This window comes from Sus scrofa, chromosome 10, assembly GCF_054392235.1.
Source record: "Sus scrofa isolate SSC_HxYL_T2T_F1_AM1 chromosome 10, Sscrofa_HxYL_maternal_Yorkshire_Landrace_v2.0, whole genome shotgun sequence".
Classification (NCBI taxonomy): Eukaryota; Metazoa; Chordata; class Mammalia; order Artiodactyla; family Suidae; genus Sus; species Sus scrofa.
Genome location: NC_139392.1, coordinates 71,750,188 through 71,771,495, shown reverse-complemented (window position 1 = coordinate 71,771,495; position 21,308 = coordinate 71,750,188). Strand labels below are relative to the sequence as shown.

The 21,308-nt window shown below is 46.3% G+C and overlaps 2 protein-coding genes across 46 annotated transcripts in view; both read right to left on the bottom strand.

The window, feature by feature from the left end:
• The window catches only part of RSU1 (Ras suppressor protein 1), an 883,461-nt gene extending 874,297 nt beyond the window's left edge, over positions 1-9,164 (bottom strand). For all 44 annotated transcript variants that reach the window (XR_014817908.1, XR_014817911.1, XR_014817897.1 and 41 more), the window contains exons 1-2: positions 9,051-9,164; positions 8,698-8,809 (exon numbers count right to left, since the gene is read on the bottom strand). Coding sequence is in view for 3 of the 44 variants with exons in the window: in XM_021064827.2 (XP_020920486.1) it covers positions 8,698-8,806 (109 nt within the window). In the remaining 41 variants the exon portion in view is untranslated. The remainder of the gene's footprint in view (positions 1-8,697; positions 8,810-9,050) is intronic.
• Positions 9,165-13,910: 4,746 nt separating this feature from the next.
• The window catches only part of LOC100739603 (cubilin-like), a 34,860-nt gene continuing 27,462 nt past the window's right edge, over positions 13,911-21,308 (bottom strand). For both annotated transcript variants that reach the window (XM_084980218.1, XM_084980219.1), the window contains exons 8-9: positions 19,508-19,743; positions 13,911-14,436 (exon numbers count right to left, since the gene is read on the bottom strand). In XM_084980218.1, the coding sequence (XP_084836344.1) occupies positions 14,329-14,436; positions 19,508-19,743 (344 nt within the window). In that variant the 3' untranslated portion in view covers positions 13,911-14,328. The remainder of the gene's footprint in view (positions 14,437-19,507; positions 19,744-21,308) is intronic.

Here is a 21,308-nt window from a genome sequence, read left to right as displayed (position 1 = left end):
GCAAGAGCACAGCTCCAAGAAAAAGCTCTGGACGTCACTCCAGCAATCTTAGCATGGACATGTCCCGGGTGGGCCCTAATCTGCAGACAGTTCCCAACCCATCCCCCATATCTAAACACAAATAAAAGCAAATTCATGGGAGTTCCCGTTGTGGCTCAGCAGTAACAAACCCAACTGGTACCCATGAGGAGGCAAGTTCAATCCCCAGCTTTGCTCAGTGGGTTAAGGATACGGCGTTGCTGTGAGCTGTGGTGTAGGAGGCAGGTGCGGCTCGGATCCGACGTTGCTGCGGCTGTGGTGTAGGCCGGCAGCTGTAGCTCTGATTCCACCCCTAGCCTGGGAACTTCCATATGCTGCAAGTGCGGCCCTAAAAAAACAAAACAAACAAAAAATTCATTAGTAAAGTTTGGGGGGGGAGGACTGAATCACCATCCATTACAAAGGGGAGGTTCTTGGGGTGTGAGCTTCATAGAGAAAAAGCCATCAAAGAGGGTATGTGATGACCTGCAGAAGGAGGGGTGACAAGGAGAGAGGAGGCAGGGGCCCAGGCAGCGGTGGACCTGGGGCAGGAAATGGCATGTCTAGTCATCTAAGGAACCTGGAGCAAAACGCAGAGGCTCAGCACTGACCCCTGCTGGCTGGGCCCTTGATCTACATAGACTGCACAACTACCCCATGTGTAACCTCCTCAGCTTAAAATCAATAAATAAGCCACCCCGTGCTTAATCGCTAGTCAAAGAAGCAACAGACCTTATGCGATGTAAAGAAAAAAAAAAAAGCCTCTATTTTTTTGCTCTGTAATAGTGGACCTCATATATCTAGATGGGGTTTTCTTTAAACCAGACTCATGAACATTTAGGAAAGGGAGATACGGGGTCTGGTTTTCAATTATTCTTCTTAGCAATTCTAGCACTGGTTTCCACAATTAAGAGCTGGCTATAAAAGCAGAGCAGTGGATGTGATGGTTTCTTTATGGTGCAAATCTACTTCAGATCCATTCAAAAGCCTACAGTTTTCTTCAAAGAACAAACATTAATTTCTCACTGGATAATTTAGAGAATCAATAGAGTAGACACTCCCAAAGACATCTGATTTAGATACTGCCCGTCCTGAAAACAAAAATACATTCCATAAAAAAACTACTGGATGGTAATATAATATTTTAGTTATTAATTGCCAATAGTTTTTAATATCCATCTGTCATGTTCAACAGACCCAAAGCACATCACAACTCAAATCCCATGATGCGCCCTGCTGGCCCCCCAACCCCTCCACAGCCTCCATGGTGATGAACTTGCCCTGTGTGGCCACTGGTCCCCCCCCCCCCCCCGCCCCCGACGTGTCACACAGTACACGTCCATCTCATTTCTCCCCGGAATTCCCAATCAAGTGAGGAACTAGGCACTGGATGGCCAGAGAAGAAGAGAGAGTGAGACAGGCAGGCAGAGGCCACGGGAGGAGGAGAGCCGTTACCAAGCATTTCAAAAAGTAAAGAGACACTGTCTTGCCTTTTTGACACTGTCTTAGAGGAAACAAATTGTAAATACAAATAATAGTGACTATTAGGACTAATATGGGAGTTCCCTTCGTGGCTCAGCGGTAACGAACCCGACTAGTATCCATGAGGACTTGGGTTTGATCCCTGGCCTTGCTCAGTGGGTTCAGGATATGGTGTTGCCATGAGCTGTGGTACAGGTCACAGATGGAGCCTGGATCTTGTGTTGCTGTGGCTCTGGTGTAGGCTGGCAACTGCAGCTCTGATTCAACACCTAGCCTGGGAACTTCCATATGCCATGGGTGCAGCCCTAAAAAGAAAGACCAGGAATTCCCGTCGTGGCTCAGTGGTTAACAAATCTGACTAGGAACCATGAGGTTGTGGGTTCGATCCCTGCCCTTGCTCAGTGGGTTAACGATCCGGTGTTGCCATGAGCTGTGGTGTAGGTTGCAGATGCGGCTCGGACCCCGCGTTGCTGTGGCTCTGGCGTAGGCCGGTGGCTACAGCTCCAATTCGACCCCTAGCCTGGGAACCTCCAAATGCCTCGGGAGCGGCCCAAGAAAATGGCAAAAAGACAAAAAAAAAAAATTTAAAAATTTAAAAAAATTAAAAAATAAAAAAAGACCAAAAAAAAAAAAAAAAAAAGGCACTAATATGTACCAAGCTACAGACTGAATAGCTCTTGTGACCACCGCCACCCACCCCAAATGCGAACAGTGAAACCTAACCCCCATTTGTAATAATAGGAGGTGGGGGTTTAGGGGTTGATGAGGTCATGAGGGTGGGACCCTCGTGAATGGGATTAGTGCCCTGATAAAAGGGACCCCCGAGAGACCCCTGGACCCCTTCACCAGGTGAGGACACAGCCAGGAAAGAGCATCTGTGAACTAGGAAGTGGATCCTCACCAGACACAGCACCTGCCTGGGCCCTGACCTTGGACCTCCAGCCTCCACAACTGTGAGAAAGTAATTTCTCTTATGGAGAAGCCACCCAGTACCCGGCATTCTGTTACAGCAGCCCAAATGGACTAACACATGCCAAATGGGTTATTAGGCACTTTACCAGTAACAACTCAAGGCAATTCTCTCAAGAGGCTATTCTATCATGTCACAGATGAGAGACCTGAGGCATGGAGAGATTAAGTGACTTGCCTAAGGTTACACAGCTGATAACAAAAAAGCTGCTCCCACAAGAGAGGCCATGGCCAATGGAAGCAAATGACGCACGATGGAAAAATAGTAAAAAGCTATGATTAGTTCTCTTAATCCAAAGAGATCACAATCTTTCTTTTTCTTGCCTCTCTATTTGAAAGGTGTTTACTTCTCCAACTGCCATAAAATCAAAAATAGAACACTGATGGAGTTCCTGCTGTGGTGTGGTGGGTTAAGACTCTGACTGCAGCATGTTCGATCCCTAGCTCAGCAGGTGTGGGTCCCATGTTGCTGCAGGTGTGGCCTGGTCACAGATGTGGCTTGGACGCAATCCCTGGGCCGTGAAACTTCCACATGCTGCAGGTGCAGCCATTTAAAAAATAAAAAAAAAAGTTCTCAGGGCCCAGAAGAGACATTTAACCAGGCTGGATGGGAAGGTGGGTTCAAACAGTCTTGGGGCTGGAGTTTCCACTGTGGCACAATGGAATCAGGGGTGTCTCTCAGTGCCAGAGAGGGCAGGTTCCATCCCGGCCCCGCACACTGGGTTAAAGGATCTCCTGTTGCCGCAACTGTGGTATAGGTCACAACTGTGGCTTGGATCTGATCCCCGGCCCGGGAACTCCATGTGCCATGGGGTAGCCAAGAGAGGAAAAAAAGAAAAAAAAACTTAGTCCTGGGAGCCTCTCAGCAGAGGTGACACATGAATGGAGTCACGTGGACAGAAGGTCATCCCTCCCCTCAACCAGTGTGAAGGACGAGGAAGAGGCGGCTGGCTGGAGGGAGAAAGGGAAGGGATCACGCAGGACAAGACACTGCGGGTTGAAAGCACAAAGGTGGGGAGCTCCTGCTGTGGCTCAGCGGTAAGAATCCGGACTAGCATCCATGAGGATGCGGGTTCGATCCCTGGCCTCGCTCAGTGAGTTAAGGGTAGCACACTGCTATGGCTGTGGTGTAGGCCGGCAGCTGCAGCTCCCATTCGACCCCTAGCCTGGGACCCTCCATATGCCGAAGGTGTGGCCCTAAAAAGACAAAAAAAAAAAAAAAAAAGAAGAAAGAAAGAAAAGAAAACACAAAGGTACACTTAAACACACAAGATGGAAGAGTTGAAAAATAAAAGGTCTCAATAATGGTGGCAGTAAAAAATGCCAGGCTCTGCTCTGCTCTCCTCTCGTTCCCTCAAAGAAGTCCCAGGACAATGAAAATTCCTAACAGGCCCTCCAGACAACCACCCAGATGATGCCAGCTGTTTCTTCCACCGGGTCCCTTACAAAGACAGCTTTCTCAGAAGCAGCAGAAGCAGCTAGTTTTCCTCTGTTAAAGTCTATGCATAATTTAAAAAAAAAAAAAGTTTACACATAACTAAATCACTTGGCTGTACAGCAGAAATTATCAACATTGTAAATCAACTCTACTTCCATAAAGCTTTAAAAAATGACCAAAAAAGGAGTTCCCGTCGTGGCCCAGTGGTTAATGAATCCGACTAGGAACCATGAGGTTGCAGGTTCGATCCCTGGCCTCGCTCAGTGGGTTAACGATACGGCATTGCCGTGAGTTGTGTGGTATGGGTCGCAGACGAGGATCGGATCCAGCATTGCTGTGGCTGTGGTATAGGCCGGACGCTACAGCTCCGATTACACCCCTAGCCTGGGAACCTCCATATGCTGAGGGAGCGGCCCTAGTAAAGGCAAAAAGACAAAAAAAAAAAAAAAAAAAATAGCAATTGAAATGTAGGAGAACCCTAGGCCAAAGGACCAAACACACCAGGCTCTATGAAGCCACAAAGAAAATACGAACACAAAGCACACACACAGATGCCTGCCCCGGGCTGACTAACCAGGCTGTTTCTGGTTCGGGTCATCAACTCAGTGTGGCCGGGTGATGGCTGAGGCTCACACGCTCTACCTGGACATGCATGTGCACGGCTGACAGCTACTGTGCACGCAGTACTGTGCACAGTGTGGGGCACGGGACACAAGGCAGCACTCTTAGTGCTGAACCAGCGCCTCGCAGGGGGCCCTTAGGTTTCCAGTTCACCACGGGGCACTTGAAGCTCAGACAGGTTAAGCAGCTTCTCTGTAGTCACACAGCGACAGGTAAAAGGCGGACTCGTCTGAACCTCATCCATTCAACGCCAAGGCCCCACCTGTAAGCGCTGGACTCCGTCCGCCTCTCAGCCTCAGATCGGACCATCCCCAGCACCTGCTGGACTGACGGAAAACTCCAGAACCAACCAGATGTCTGTCTCCAGCCTGGGGAGTTTTCCCCCTCATAAAGCTGTTGGTACCTAGACTCCTGAAAACATTTTTTTAAAGGTGATTTACTGCCTCAGAGGAAAGAAAAGGCTGCGTTGTTCAGACACAACTCTCCCAAGCAGAAAGGAAACCCGTTTCCTAAACTTAGAACAACCCCCACTCGCTTCTTCAGGGTTTAGGTCTTGCCCATCGTTCGAGAAACTAAACAAAGTCAGGATAATGAGGAGAAGGCTTGAGACTCAATAATCATGCTGTCCAAGCAAATCAGCTGCTGGTCCCTAGAATCAATCTTGATACTAACACATAAAACCTCATGACCACAATTAACACTTATAAGTACAAGACTGTGAGAGGAGTTCCCGTTGTGGCGCGGCAAAAACAAATCTGACTAGCATCACCATGAGGATGGGAGTTCGATCCCTGGCCTTGCTCAGCAGGTTAAGGATCCGGCATTGCCATGAGCTGTGGTATAGGTTGCAGACGCAACTCAGATCCCACACTGCTGTGGCTGTAGCTCCAGTTCGACCCCTAGCCTGGGAACCTCCAAATGCCACCGGTGCAGCCCTAAAAAGACTATGAGAATCCTAATATTACAGCTAATGAAATCATGCCAGTATTTTATTATATAATTTTCTTTTCCTTTTTACAGCCACACCTGCAGCATATGGACATCCCCGGCATGTGGCATCTGCCTACCTATGCCACAGCCACAGCAGATCCTTAACCCACTGAGCGAGGCCAGTGATCAAACCTGCATCCTTGCAGAGACAACGCAAGGTCCTTACCTTACTGAGCCATAACAGGAACTTGGAAAGGGCTTCGTTTTTCAGACACAATTCTCCCAAACAGAAAGGAAGCCCACTTTCTATGCTTAGAATAAGTACACAAGCTCTCCTCGTATCTATAATGTTTGAGTCTTGCTCTGAGAAACTAAAAGAAGTAAAGATAATGAAGGGAAAGTCTGACACTCAATAATCATCCTCTGTCCACGCAAATCAGCTGTTCCCTGGGTTCAGTCTTGATATTAATACATAAAACCCCATGATTATAGTTAAAATTTTCTAAGTAAAAATGAGGAGAATCCTTATATTACAGCTAATGTGATCATACCAAGTATTTTAATACATCAATTTTTTTTTCCTTTTTACAGCTGCATCTGCAGCATATGGAAGTTCCTGGGCTAGGGGTTGAATGGGAGCTGCAACTGCAGGCCTACACCACAGCCACACCAGAGCTAAGCTGCATCTGCAACTTAGGCTGCAGCCTGCTGCAAGGCCAGAGCCTTATTACATTAAGCGAGGCCAGGGATCGCACCTGCATTCTCAGAGAGACAATGTTGGGTCCCTAACTCACTGAGCCACAACACGAACTTCCTAAAATATTAAATTATATACCATGCTATGTGCCCTACTGCTAAACAAACCCCAGTGGAGGGTGGGATTCTGAATGCATCCTGGACCCTCCAGACTCCAGAAGCCGGGAGTTATAGCAGGAAGCAGCCACTCCCAGGTCTAGCACACTCCAGAGGCTGGAGGAGGTGGAATTTCCAAATTCACTTCCACTAAACTCCCCAAGAATCGCTCTTGCTCTTCCTGAAGTGACTTCTTTAGGAAAATGCAAGGATGACCCTGCTTTTCAGCTCCTCATGTTACACCGGAAACTGCTTTTTCAGGAAGCAAGTGGCTATCTTTTCTCCTTTGGTAAAAGCCAGGGCTTCAAACAGATAATACAACCGGACTGAAATAGCTCCGCCACCCTCCCCACAGAGGGGAGACTCCTCTTCAAAGCTAAGGAGTAGAAAGCTCCTCTGATGAAAGCAACCTTTTTTCAACCCTCTAAGAAAAAAGTTCTGAGGAGCAGCGAGCCGTGGGCCACCTCACGGCCCAGCCAGGCCCCCTGCTTGCCGCTCACCATCCTCTGCCTGTGATGCAGCCATGTCCCCAAGGACCATCAGGGCCCTGGAAGGGCAGTGCAAGGACACACCCAGATCTGCAACTGCCAGTTCAGTACCACAGACACCTGCTCTGTTGCAGCCACCAAGAAGCTGTCACCCCTGAGAGAGGCCAGCACATCCCAGGAGGCTGAGATGCTAACTCGTACAAAAGCTGAGCTTAAGAGCAGCTAATCCCTGGGGATGACCAAACACCCATCACCTCTGGCTTCGCATCCCCTTGCCCTTTGCCAAGATGCATCAATGGCACGAAGCCTGAGCTCTGTCCCGGGTGCAAACCAGGGCTTCATGGTAACTGACTCTACTCTCTCCAGGCCTCACGAGTGAACTGTCCCCTTTTAGGGTCCCCTGGACATCTCCCCTTCTCCTCCAGTGTCACATCCAGGTCTGGAGCTCATCAACTTGCGGGCTTAATCCATCATTCCTTCCTTCATCTGTCAAACAGTTGTGAGTACCCTTCGTGTTCCAGGCACTATAACAAAGGAGGCCCATGGGAACACTGCACTGCTTCCATCTCCCCAGCCTCCCGGTGGGGGAGAGAGGGCTCTGGATTAAGAACACATCACAATCCTGAGTAACAAGGGTCAGGAAGCAAGGTGCGTCCAACTTCACTAAGGGGGGCGAGACTCTAAATCAGCTTGATACAGACACAGAAGGCTTCTCACAGGCTGTGACATCTGAGCTGACTCTCAACAGTTAAGCCGAAGGACTGGGGCGGGGGGTTGAAAGGGAGGAAACAATATTTCTAAATGTACAAAGACCTGAAAGAGTGCCCTGGTTCAGGAAGGACCATCAGTTCAGCGTGGCAGAGGTGCCAGATGCATGGAAGGAACAGGCACTAAGGTAGGTTAGAATCAGATTCAGAAAGAAACAGGTCCCCCCAAGGAACCTGGAGCATTACCATTAGCAATGGCCAAGCGAGGGAGAAAGTCCAAACTTCAGCCACATTCAGCTGTGTGGCTGCGGTGTAGGCCTGCAGTTGCAGTTCCCATTCAACCCCTAGCCTGAAGAAGTGTCTGGTTTCACCACTAATTAGTTGCCAATATCTAAAAATTAGGAATTTGCATATAAAAATCTGGATTCTTGGCTTCATAGAAAAAACCTGACAACACTGGGCCAACACCCCCACGTGGTGACATTTGTTTGATCTGAGTGGCAGGTGTAGCAGTTTAACCCTTCAGACAGGACACCTATTAAGGCTGGAATTCATGACCATTCCCACCTGGTCCCTGAAGGCATGTGAGTTTGCAATCCTCGAGAGTTACAGTAAGATACACGTTAGGTGGAAATAACACTGAAAGCGATACAGTGCCTAAAGTACAGGAGCAGTAAAACTGGAGGCAAGCGGGAAAGGTAGGAAGACAGCACAAGAGCACAGGAGGAGGTAACAAAAGTCTGAACTGTTAAGAGACTAAACCCAGCAAAAGGTAATGAGTCAAGAAATGTTTAACTTCCTCCAAGTACAAGAATACTTCCTAGGGAACTTTTTTGTGGCATCTGTTCAAGGGCCAAAAACTATAGTAAGAGAATGGAAAAATGATTCAGAAATAATTTTCCATTAAAAAAACCAAGTAGCTATTTGGTAAACTGTATGGGAAATCCACCCAAATGCCATTAATCATAGCAGACAACTGATGCCGGCCAGCGGCCACGGTCTGTGTGATTCTTAACCAGGCTCTCTGGTCCGTTTTCCAGCTGAGACAGAACAAACTCTGACTGCAAGCTTTCTGAGCTTGACGAGTGCTGTATACAAGCAGGGGGTGGGATGTAAACCATTATAACGTCTCACACTGTGACCAGCAGTTGTTAAACTTTTCCTCCGAGGCGAAAGTCCTCTGGAGACTTACACAAGCCGTTGACGTCCAGCATGTTGGAGATGCCCCGGTCACTCATGTCCACTTCCGGCTGGTTCTTCTCTCTGCTCTCCTCCACCAACTTTTTCAGAGACTTGGACATGACCTGGACCAAACGACAACAACAAAGCACGTGGGCGACGTCCAGGAGGGTGCAGGGAGAGATAAGAGGGAACTCCTGGCTGGCACTCTCCAGGGTTCCCCCAGCCCGGACAAGTGGCAGGGTCCGGTAGCCGGGAGGGGGGATGGGGAGGGCGGGGCAGGGGAGTGGAAAGGGTCCAGCACCATTCCCGCCGCGTAAAGAGAAGTAAACGCAAGTGCAACGCCACACACACACACACACTCACTGTGAAAGGCAGCACCTAACAGGTTGGGCGTGGAAACGACAGGATTCCGCAGGGCTCACTCCGGCGGCGAGCGATGCACTCGGTCGGTGCGAATTCGGCACCCGAACCAGGAACACGCCCTGTCCCGGCGCTCGGCGCAAGCGCACACCGGGACAAGCGCAGCTCCACGCCCCGCCCGCGCGGGACCCTTCCCTAATTAGGAAAACAGCTTACTAGACGTGGCTTAGGGCGAGGCTCCGCCCATAAAAGAATGTGTGCCCCGCGGCCGACCAATCACGGCAGCTATTCGGCCTCGAGACTCCGCCCCACCCGTGGTGAGTCCATCCCTCTGGCATCACCTCAGGTTGGAGATTCTGATTGGGCTGAATTCGGTGCGCCCTAGTTCGGCGCAGGCTCAGTTTGTAGGTTGAAGCCAGAGCGCTGTGGGCGGAAGCCGGGAAGTCTGGGGAGTGGCGGTGCCTGGATGGTTGTAGCTCAGGTAGAATCCCATTGAAGCTATAAGTAAATTCTCTTTCAATGTGCTGCTTCTTTGTGATTCCACTTGCTGGAAGTTGCTACCCTGAGGCCATATCCCCCAGGTGCATCTCCCACTACATTATGAGCTCCTGAAAGCAAGAACTTTATGGTCTGTGTCCCTGGTGCCAGGTCGCAATCATGGACCGCTGGGTCCCAAGAAGGGGATATGTGCCAGATAAATACGTAGCTTCTCTGTTCATAGGCTATGTCGTAGTTTAGTTTGCTTTATATTAAGTGATGATTTCCTTATACAATTTTCACTTTTTTTAACTAGAATTTGTTTTGTCTTCTTGTATCCTTAAGCTTTTCATTATTCTCCAGTGTTTGGAATCCAGTGAATCCTTGAAGACTTTAAAAACCTACTCATTTACTGCTCTAACTTGGATTTCTTCTGTCCTTTCAGATGAGGGGTTATCTATCATTTCTTTTCACTTGGTTCCTGGGTTTAAACACACATTTCTCTAGGCGTCTTGCTGGAGTAACTACCCTCAAGTAAATTTCTCTGAAAGGATGGCACAAATGTTAAGGAATTGCATGTTTTTAATTGTCCTTATCTTGCCCACACCTTTGATAATTTGCTTAGCATGGAATTCGGTTGAAAATCAGTTTCACTTAAGTCTCAGTGGCATTGTTCTACTGACTTATTTCAGTGTTGGTGCCCAGAAACATACTGATCTCCTAAATCACTGCAAGAACTGCTGTTTTCCCTTGGGAAGCATTTGTGATCTTTTTATTCGCCGTGTTTCTGAAATTGCACCATACTATCTCTGATGGGAGGTTGTTTTTAATTTAATCTGTTTAGTGCTCACTGGGTCCTTTTCGGAGGACACTTCATTTCTCTCCTCCTCTCTGAAAATTGTTATCTGTTATAACTTTAAAATTTCTTTCCTGCCATTTTATCTGATTTATTCCAGAAATCTTTTTAGATGGCAGCCTCCTGGGCCAGTTTTCACTAGCTGTGCTGTTTTGGTTTTTTCCTCATGTATGCCCTTTAAAACAAACAATGTTCTAGGAGATTTTCTCTTTTATCTTCCAAATCTCTATTAATAAAATTTTTTAAATTATTTTGTCTATTAATGAAACATACTTCTTAAGACCTCCTTCTTCTTTAATGCTATCCTGCTTTTGTTTCATGAATGCACACTCTTCTCAGATATTTCTGAGGATAACAATTTTTAAACCTCTCTTCTGTTCGCTAACTTGTTTCCTCCTGTCCCTTTTTTGTTAGTGTGTCTAATTCTTTCCATTTTAGGCTACTGTAATTCCTCCTCTGTCAGGTGATTCCTGGCTGTCCTTTTGTATTTAAGCATGAGGTCCAAGTGATTTTTCTAGATAGCTGACCTGGATTCTTTCCTCTTCTGTTGTTAATGTGTATTTGTTTCCCTCCTAGGTCGTCATTACTTTTCTTTGGGCTGTTTGTTAAATTTCTTCAGAGGTCAGAACCCAGTTTTATGCTGCATGTAATCACAAGGCTGCCTTCCCTGGTGAAAGATAAATGGGAATGGTAAGCACCAAGGAACAGGTGCATCACTTTCTGTCCCGCCCTCTCACACTGCACCTGCCAGCCTCACATCCAGATAATCCATGGAAAGTCAACTCCCAACTCTGCTGCATTCTCTTGAATTTATTTTGAGCTACAGTTTCTTTCTGTTTAATTTTCAGTATGCTTACATTCACTGCCAGTTTTCAAAAAAAAAAAAAAAAAAAGCTTTTTTTCTATTTAGGGCCACACCCAAGGCATATGGAAGTTCCAAGACTAGGAGTCAAATCAGAGCTGTAGCTTCCTGCCTACACCACAGCCACAGCAACTCGGGATCAGAGCCGCGTCTGCGACCTATACCACAGCTCACGGCAATGCTGGATCCTTAACCCACTGAGCAAGACCAGGGATCAAACCTGCGTCCTCATGGATCCTAGTCGGATTTGTTTCCCCTGACCACGACAGAAACTCCCAGTTTCCAAAAAAATCTGCTTTCACTCCTTTATAATCTCTCACATTCTCCTCACATTTGCCATTACCATTCTTAGCCAAATGAGTCCCTAGGTTCCAGATTTTTGTACCGTAGAAACGGGGCCAGCTTCCTGGATATGCAAACTCTGTGTGCAGTGACACATCCAGGCTTAGACGGACCCCACATTTGCTTTATTGTCTGCTGTTGCCAGCTTGAAATGTTTAATATTTTTTGAACAAGGAACACTGCAAATTACGTAGCCACTCCTGCAAGGAAAAGTCAGTATTTATCCCCTCTGCAGCATCACTGTCAGGATCAAGCTCAAATCCCCTCTGCGGCATCACTGCCAAGTGCCCCCGGTTTACACATAGTCTGTACCTCAATATCACCCTTTGGCAGAATGTACTACCCCTGCCTTGAAGCCCAGAGTGGGGGCCAATCAAAGACAGAGCATGGAAGATGCCCGGTCCACAGGAGGCGCTCTGGGCAACCACAACAATGGGTAAATTCACATAAATTATTACATAAATCATTCATTTTAAAGATGCCTTTTGGAGGGAGTTCTCTGGTGACCTAGTGGTTGAGGATCTGGCATCATCACTACTGTGGCTCAGGTTCAGTCCCTGGCCCTGGAACTTCCACCATGTCTCTGGTGTGGCCAAAAATAAACAAAATAAATTGTGAAAAACTTTTAAGACAAAATGCTTTAGTCTCTAAAATGTATTTATAATAAACTACTAAGAAACATAAAATCACCAAATTAAAATTTGAAAAGCAAATTTGTCATTAAATATCCAAAAATTAGCATCTCTCTTCCAATAACTTCTGCATTAAGTTGATAGCCAAAGAGTGACTTGAGGTCTCAATCAGTAAAAATTTCCTTCCATTAATACTATTTTTGACTCTGTAAAATTTCTTAAGTTTTTTTGTTTTTTGTTTTGTTTTGTTTTACCAAACTAAGAGCATCAGAATCTTTTCTAGGTCATATAATGGTGTCAATCTTTTTAAATATTGTTGCTAGATCTGTGAAGGTAGTTGGACTGTCATATTGCTTAAGTTCATACTCAATCCTTCTGGCTGGATGGGAGGCACTCTCTTAGGTGGTGGTGGAGCTTAAAATCACAGCTCTGTCGCCCAAGTTTTCCATAACTTTTCTGTACCTCATTTCCACAAGTGTAAAAGGGAGGTGAGGGGTCTCGGTCTCCCATTTCCATGGGGACATGAGAAGGATGCCTGGCATAGAGCAAACATTATGCAGGTATTAGTTCTCCTTTTTCTTAATAAAACTAACGCTGTTAGTCCTTCCTCAGTGAGCGTGTGGCAAATTCTCAACAAATTCCTCCGATTAATGAAATGGGTTGAAACTGAACAGGAAATGATGACAAGTAGACTCCATCCCCTGGGCATCCTCTAGGCCCAAATGTCATGGGCCCCATCCCTCCCTGGGGCGTCCTTCCCAAGAATGCCTGAAGTGCCAGGAGATCGCTGGCCTGGGGGCCTCTGGCTGAGTCCTCCCAGCCTGTTCCCTGAAGGTCAGATGAGGGGACTCTGGCCAGACGAGGGCAGAACGTAACCTTGTAGATCAGATGCAGCCAAACTGTTCCATTTGGGATGGATAAGCAATGCGGTCCCGCTGTACAGCACAGGGAACTATATCCAGTCTCCTGGAAGATTACCTAAGAAAAAGCATGTGTATATACGTACGACTGTGTCACATGCTGTACAGCGGAAATTGATACAACACTGTAAATCAACTGTAATAATATTTTTTTAAAAGGCAGTTGCTCTTTTCTTCCTGCTAAGATCCACTTCTTTAGGGAGACAGAAACGGAGGGAGGGGAGTTCCCATTGGTTAAGGTCCAGTGTTGCCATGAGCTGTGGTGTAGGTTGCAGATGTGGCTGGGATCTGGCATTGCCATGGCTGTGGTGTAGGCCCGCAGCTGCAGCTCCAATTCGACCCCTAGCCTGGAAACTTCCATAGGCCATGCCCATTCACCACCACCCCGCCCCCGGGCCAGGAATGGAACCCACACCACAGCAGTGACCTGAGCCATAGCAGCGACCTGAGCCACAGCAGCAAGAGCACCGAGTCTTCAACCCGCTGAACCAGCAGGGAACTCCAATCCCATGTGCTTCATAAGACTTAGCCTTGCATGTTTAACCTAAGGGCTCTTGGTCAAAGGCAGCGGAAAACATCATCAGAGTGTGGCTTAACCGTGGATAACGTCACACATCATGTTGCTAAAGTAGGAAAAGACAACAGTGGTACTTGGGGAAACGGAGGCGCAAAGAGTGACGGAAGCTAATGCAAATGTAGGCAGCCTGGCTCTGGAGCGCCGCCCATCCTGAGGGGCTCATATGCTTTGTCCAAACACAAATATTCAACTTGAAATTTTATACATACCCCATAGTGAAAGACAAATTTTAATGAGTTAAAAAAAACATAAACGCAGCATCATGGCTTAATTTCAACAATGTTTATCACCCCCGATTTGACACTGACCCTGAACATCGTACTTCTCCTGTTTAATTAACTTTTGAAAATGTACCGCACATAAGCCATACTCATTTCCAACTCTTAAAGGGGTTTTAGACAATTCTGGCTCAAAGTATGAGACTAAAGAAGCTACATCCCACGTTCAAAAAGTACATACAAACACTGATTCCCCAACTTTGATGAACAGCTTACACGTTCAGCGTCTTCTCCGTGGCACAGGCTAGGGGGTCAGGGATCAGGGCGGCAGAATTCTGTCCAGCCTGAGGTCCGAGGGCCCGGCCCCCGCGGGAGGAACTAGGGCCGCCCCAGGTGGTCAGCTGGCCCAGGTCAAGCGGAGCGCCGACGGCCAGGCCGCCGCCTCGGCGTGAAACCTGATGAAGACCCGATGGGAGGAGGCCGCGAAGGGAGCTACGTCCGTGTCCTAACATGCAACAAGAGAGACGGAGAGAGAAAAGCAACGAATTAGATAGTTCACAAATCTGAACCTTCTTCAGAAACGTTGCTTGGAGTAAAGAAGTTCGACGTAAAGAAGCCGTCTAGAATGTACAGTAAACTTGCTAACATTTCTAGAAGTAATCTTGCGGAGAATTAATAAAGAGACTTCACAAAGGAATACTGCTGGGGGTGGGGAGTGAGGAGAAATGAGGGGTGACTGGCTCGGGGAGGCAGGGTTTCTTTCTAGGGTAATGGGATTTTTTTTTTTTTTTTTTTTTTAATGCCTGCACCCACAGCATATGGAAGTTTCCAGGCCAGGGACTGAATCCCAGCTGCAGCTGCTACCTATGCCACTGCCACAGCAACACCAGATCCTTTAACGTGTTTCACCAGCCAGGGGATTGAACCCATGCCTCCACATCTACCAGAGCTGCTGCAGCTGGAGTCTTAACCCATGGCACCACAGCGGGAACTCAGGAATGTTTTAAAACTGATTGTGGTGCCAAGAGCTACACAACTCTGTGAATTGACTAAAAACTATTGCATTTTTGTACTTTAAGGATATGAATCTGATGGTTTGTGAATTGTCTCAAAAAAAAACCTGTCACTGAAAATTCAATTTCCAATTCAAATTCTTCCTGAAATTTTCATTTTTCTGATGAAACACAACTTAAACTTGCAGTTAAAACCTACACATGAGTAAAGTATACTCCCCCCGCCCCGACATCTATGCTTTCCTTTGGGGGGTTATTTTCATATCCTTTTCGGGGAACAGTGTGTGTCTGTGTGTGCGGAGGAAGGGTGGGAAGATGGGTGTCTGTTTTCTCTCATTCCCAAACCATTTGTCTAACAAGTAGTTCTGCAGAGATTTCCATCCTACGGGTGTTTTTGTTTGTTTCTTTTTCTTTTGGGGGCCGGACTTACAGCATATGGAAGTTCCCAGGATAGGTGTCAAATCAGAGCTGCAGTGCTGGCCAACACCACAGCCACGTGGGATCCAAGCCACATTTGTGACCTATACCAGAGTTCGTGGCAACACGGGATCCTTAACCCACTGAGTGAGACCAGGGATTGAACCCGCATTCTCATGGATGCTAGTCAGGTTCTTAACCCACAGAGTCACAATGGGAACTTCCCGTGCTATGGGTATTATTTTTAGCCCCAGGTACATAAAAGAATGAACCAAACACACAAACAGCCCTGCTCCTATACAGCTGACATTCTAATGGGAGGAGGTGATTCAGGAAGCACATAGGTCAGTAAAATATACAGAGGTTGAGGAGACTATCCTGGAGGCAGAGTACATCACACACGGTCAAGGTCCTGCTCCTCTGTCCTGCTTGGGTCCCCTCCCTCCATCCTACCCAACCGTCATCAAAAACCAGACTTCTTTCCAAGACACCGAATTACTCAGGCGAGTCCAAGACAGGGATTTTTTTCCTAAGAGATCTATCAGAGGACACACAATATTACATTCCTTCCTTCCATTTCAACCTGCTCCCCAATTTCTACTTGTTATTCTAGGTTGACAAACTAGTATGAGCAGAGAACAGAACGTTTTAAACTCGGAGTTCCTGTCGTGGCTCAGTGGTTAGCGAATCCGACTAGGAACCATGAGGTTCAGGGTTCAATCCCTGGCCTCGCTCAGTGGTTTAAGGATCCAGCATTGCCGTAAGCTGTGGTATAGGTCGCAGACATGGCTCGGATCCCACATTGCTGTGGCTGTGGCATAGGCCAGGGGGCTACAGCTCCGATTCGACCCCTAGCCAGGGAACCTCCATATGCTGTGGGACCAGCCTAATGGCAAATGGCAAAAAGACAAGAAATAAAAATAATAAATAAATAAACTCCTCTTTGCTTCCCCTAATTTTCTTGTCCTTCTTTCATGTTTCTAGATGCTCAGATTCTGTAACTGAGACCAATGCTCATGAACAATGACAATTACCATAAGAGAAAACATCTTCATGCCTCCGTATGATTAGCCATCTAAGCAGTGACCCCCACCACCCCTCTGCAAACCACTCTGTAAATAAACTGACTCCAATGGACTTGAAATGCTGAAGAAATCAATGGAATCTTTAAAAAAGAGAAGAACAATTACACTTGAAACTGTCTACCTTTGTAAAAGAAAATTTGTACCTGGAAAAATATTGTACACACCTATGGGTAAGAAAAGTGGACATATCTGATTATAGACTTGGATTTAATGTGACCTCGGTTTATTTTTTAGCATTCTAATTTATTCTTCATTAAAGTACAGTTGATTTACAATGTTTCTGCTGCACAAATAGTGACTCAGTTTTATATAAGTATATACTTACACTTTTTAAAAATATTCTTTTCCATCATGGTCCATCCCAGGAGACTGGGTCTAGTTCCCTGTGCTATACAGCAGGACCTCATTGCTTCTCCATTCCAAATGTAATCGTTTGTGTCTACTAACCCCAAACTCCCTCCTCCTTCCCCTTCCTCCTCCTCCCCCTTGGCAACCACAAGTCTGTTCTCTATATCCATGAGAACGTGACTTTGGTTTAAATGGCAATAAGTTCTCTCAGTGCCTGTTTTCTTTTATCTGCAAATCCAGGGGATCAAATGGTGTTGTATGTTTGAAAGTCAATGAAAACAACAACAAAAAAATCATACAGACATAAAGTAATAGTATGGTGAAAATGGTCTCTCTCTGAAAAAAAAAAAATTTTTTTGCTTTTTTTTTTTTTTTTTTTAGGGCCACACCTGCGGCATATGGAGGTTCCCAGGCTAGGGATCAAATTGGAGCTACAGCAGCCGGGCTACACCACAGCCACAGCAACACAGAATCCGAGCCACACCTGCAGCCTACACCACAGCTCACGGCAACACTGGATCCTTAACCCACTGAGTGAGGCCAGGGATTGAACCCAAAACCTCGTGGTTCCTAGTCAGATTCTTTTTCACTGAGCCACAACGGGAACTCCTCTCTTTGGAAATTTTTATAAATTTCAGCTAAATGTCTAAGAGCTACTCAGCTTCTAAATCTGACATGTGATGCCTTTACTGGGGTCTCCCTTCTGTGGGCCCCTGTGAATACTACAAGACAGTACCTACTGGTCATGTGGCCCAAATTTCTCCCCCAGTAATCAGCTCTGTGTATAAAGAGAGCTTCACTGTGTGAGACAGTTTACTGAGGTGCTGTCTGTAAATCCCAAGAACTTCATTCACTAAACTAGGCTGCACCCCTGCAATGGAAAACCATTCAGTGATTAAACACAATATACTAGTTTGTTTGATGAGAAGGTAAATGTTAATGATGTATCAGTCAGTGAAAAAAAAAATACTACAAGACAGGGTAAAATACACGTGCATATGCAAATATATTCAAAATGTGTTTAGAAGAATATACGGGAGAATTCTCAGGGTTTTAGAAAAAATGTATCTTTTGTGACATTTCTGAAAATTGCATTTATCAATTTTACAAACTGTGTTATATTCAAAAAACTTTCTAGATTTCCAGCTGATGTAATTTCTCTGTCAGTTTTGATTAGAAAGCATGAATGAGCAAAGAGCAAAATGATAAGAAAGAAGTAACTTCTCATCAGTAGTCACATTTCCCTTATATGAAAGCTGCCAACACCTACTTGCCCATCAGAATGGGAGGGCAGTGAGGGCAGAGGCAAGCTATTGAGTCAAGGGCAGAGTCTACCCTAATGTCTAGGCAGACCTACTACATCTGATATTTACAAAAGCAAACTATTGTTTGCCAATTGTTAATATCCCTGTGTATTTCTTCAAAGAATTTTCACAATTTTAAGCAAGAAGGGAATGAAATGGAGCCAAGCACCCAAATTTTCTACACAACCAGCCCTCTGTAAGGGTGGGTTCCACATTATGGATTCAACCAACCACAGAATCCAGCAGATTCTAGAACCTGCGGATAAGGAGGACTGTCTGCATTCACTGGACGAAGCCAGTTTTTACAGTGGACTTGAGCATCTAAGGGTTTGGCATCCATGGTGGGAGGTGGGTGGATCGTGAGCTGCAGAGTCATGGAACCAATCCCCTGTGGATGCCGGACCCTGAGGAAAGACTAGTTCTCATGCAGAGATAACATGGATAGCCAATCCTGGACGGTGCGCTGAAACCACATACAGGGCTTTCAGCCAACAGCACGCCATAGATCCTTCCTCAGAAATTCTGATTCTGTAGGGTGAGTTGGGACCGGAAGTCTGTAATGCTAAACAAATTCATAGGCGATGCCATGCACAGTCCAGTTTGGTAACTCTTACTATTAATTTAATGCAATGCCCACTAGGTGGCACTCCTGTTCCCAAAATAAAAAGGAAAGTCTGAAAACCGAGTTGGTAAAAGCGCTTTGGGCTGTAGGGCAGGTCCTAACCATTCCCCATACCTCAATGTGCATATGCCAGTCGCAAAGGCCCAGTCCATCCCTCCCCCACCTGTCCCCTTTGGTAACTAAGTCTGTGAGTTTCTCTTTCTGTTCTGCAAATGCATATGCATCCTTTAGCACATTTGTATCCTTTAGCACAGAGAACTCGACCCAATATTCTGTGACAGTCCATGTGGGAATGGAATCTGAAAGAGAATGGGTGTGTGTGCCTGCCCGAGTCACTGTCTTGTGCAGCAGAAACGATCACATCCTGTACATCAACTCTACTTCAATAAAAACTTTTTTTTTTTTTTTTTTTTTTTTTGGCCTTTGTCCTTTTTAGGGCCGCACCTGTGGCATATGGAGGTTCCCAGGCTGGGGGTCTAATCAGAGCTATTGCTGCTGGCCTAAGCCAGAGCGACAGCATTGCCAGATCCAAGCCACGTCTTTGGCTCAGGGCAACGCCAGATCCTTAACCCACTGAGCGAGGTCAGGGATCAAACTCATGGTTCCTAGTCAGATTCGTTTCTGCTGCACCACTACAGGAACTCCTACTTCAATAAAACTTTAAAAAACAGAAAAAAAGTACATCGTGCTCTGTAATTGCAAGTGTCTGCCTTGAAAAGTGGATACTAAACTACTTTCATTGTTTAAAAATAACAACTGAGAATTTTTCAACGTTAGTTTTACTCACTGCGCCACAGTACGGTCCAGAGGATGGAGAATTCGCATCAGGTCCATCATAGAGCATGAGGTAGTTCTGGACACACTCTCCGGGGTCGTCAATGTTGATAAAGGAAAAGCTGACAGTGACAGGTCTTCCACCAGGAGCAATGATGGCCCATTCGCAGTGAGTGTGGTTGGGGTAAGTGCTGGGATAGCCAGGGCTGGTGACCAAGCCGCTGTCTCCATAAAGAGTCCCGCCACAGCCTGCCAGCAAACAGGTGCAGGAAGTTACCAGCAGGCTTTAGTGCGTATAAGGCACAACAAGGCACAGATGTTTTCTTAAGGGTCTGAGACCCTCGGCAAGAAAAGTGGAGGCAGAAACGCTTCTCTCATCCTTTCTTTGGGCTACATCCCTCTCACTCCCTCAGCGCCTGCTCCCCCTTCCCCCCCCCACCTCCCCCGCACATTCCTCTCCCTGCCCATCATGACTTAGGCTCAGGAATAGGGTTCCTTCAGGTCTCTTTGAAAATAGGGGGTGAATTTACAGTATTGTGTCAATTTCTGCTATACAGCAGAGCGTCAACGCTGTAAATCAACTATACGCTAATAAAAATAAAGTTTAAAAAAGAGAGAAAGAGCAAAGAGTGGTTGAGAACACAGTGGGAAAACCAAGACTTGACAAAGTAACAGTAGGAGAGAGTGGAGTGGATGTTGGCACTTTTGAGGGTGCAGAGCTCTCCCCAGGCAGGGAGTCGATGATGTAGGTGAAGTAAGATTAAAAGTGAAACTCTGGGGCAGAGCCAAAGAAAGAGGTGCTCTTTTAAGTTGTGGCAGGAATTACTGGATTCTAAAAGTGACTTTACCAGGCTTATAACTGACATACTTAAAACGCCAAACCTCTGAGTATCGGTGTTGATTTGTTCAGTTGGTGAATTTGCACAGGAAACTTGTTATTTAGACCAGATAGCCGTGGGCATCTGGATAGCTGTGTACAGGAAGAAATGGCTTAGTTTAAAAGCACTGGGCTGGGTTTCTGACCAGTGGAGGTTTAGTTCCACCTCTGGCACAATCTAGCTGTGCATTTAAGGCAACTCAGTTTAGTGGTTTATTTCCTTATCTGTAAATTTACAGGGAGACCTTCTTTTACTTTTTTTGCAGGTATTAAGAAACCACTATCTACAGTTGTCTTGATAGAAGCCTTTTCTAGTTCCCCAGGATATTCAGAATGAGTCCTTTTTGTCATTCTTATTTTGAAAGTTTTTAGGTATTTGGGGGGACATTTCATAATGGTAAATTACGTATTGACGTAACTTAAATTTCCTTCACTTACCAGTAAGCAGCCAACCAAATATGCAGGCAGGTGCTTACTGCCCTGTGAAAGCCCTGAATCTCCAGGACTGCCAAGAAATGAGGGCACCTCCAGGGAACACGGCTACTTATACCTATGCAAGTATGTGTTTGTATCTTGGTTGTGAGGCAAACTTTTTTTTTTTAATCCTCAGAGAACTACCTCCACGATCAAAGCAAAAGTAAAAAATATGACAAAATTAGAATATACAGGAGTTCCCGTCGTGGCGCAGTGGTTAACGAATCCGACTAGGAACCATGAGGTTGCGGGTTCGGTCCCTGCCCTTGCTCAGTGGATTAACGATCCGGCGTTGCCGTGAGCTGTGGTGTAGGTTGCAGACGCGGCTCGGATCCCGCGTTGCTGTGGCTCTGGCGTAGGCTGGTGGCTACAGCTCCGATTCAACCCCTAGCCTGGGAATCTCCATATGCCTCGGGAGCGGCCCAAGAAACAGCAACAACAACAACAACAAAAGAAAGACAAA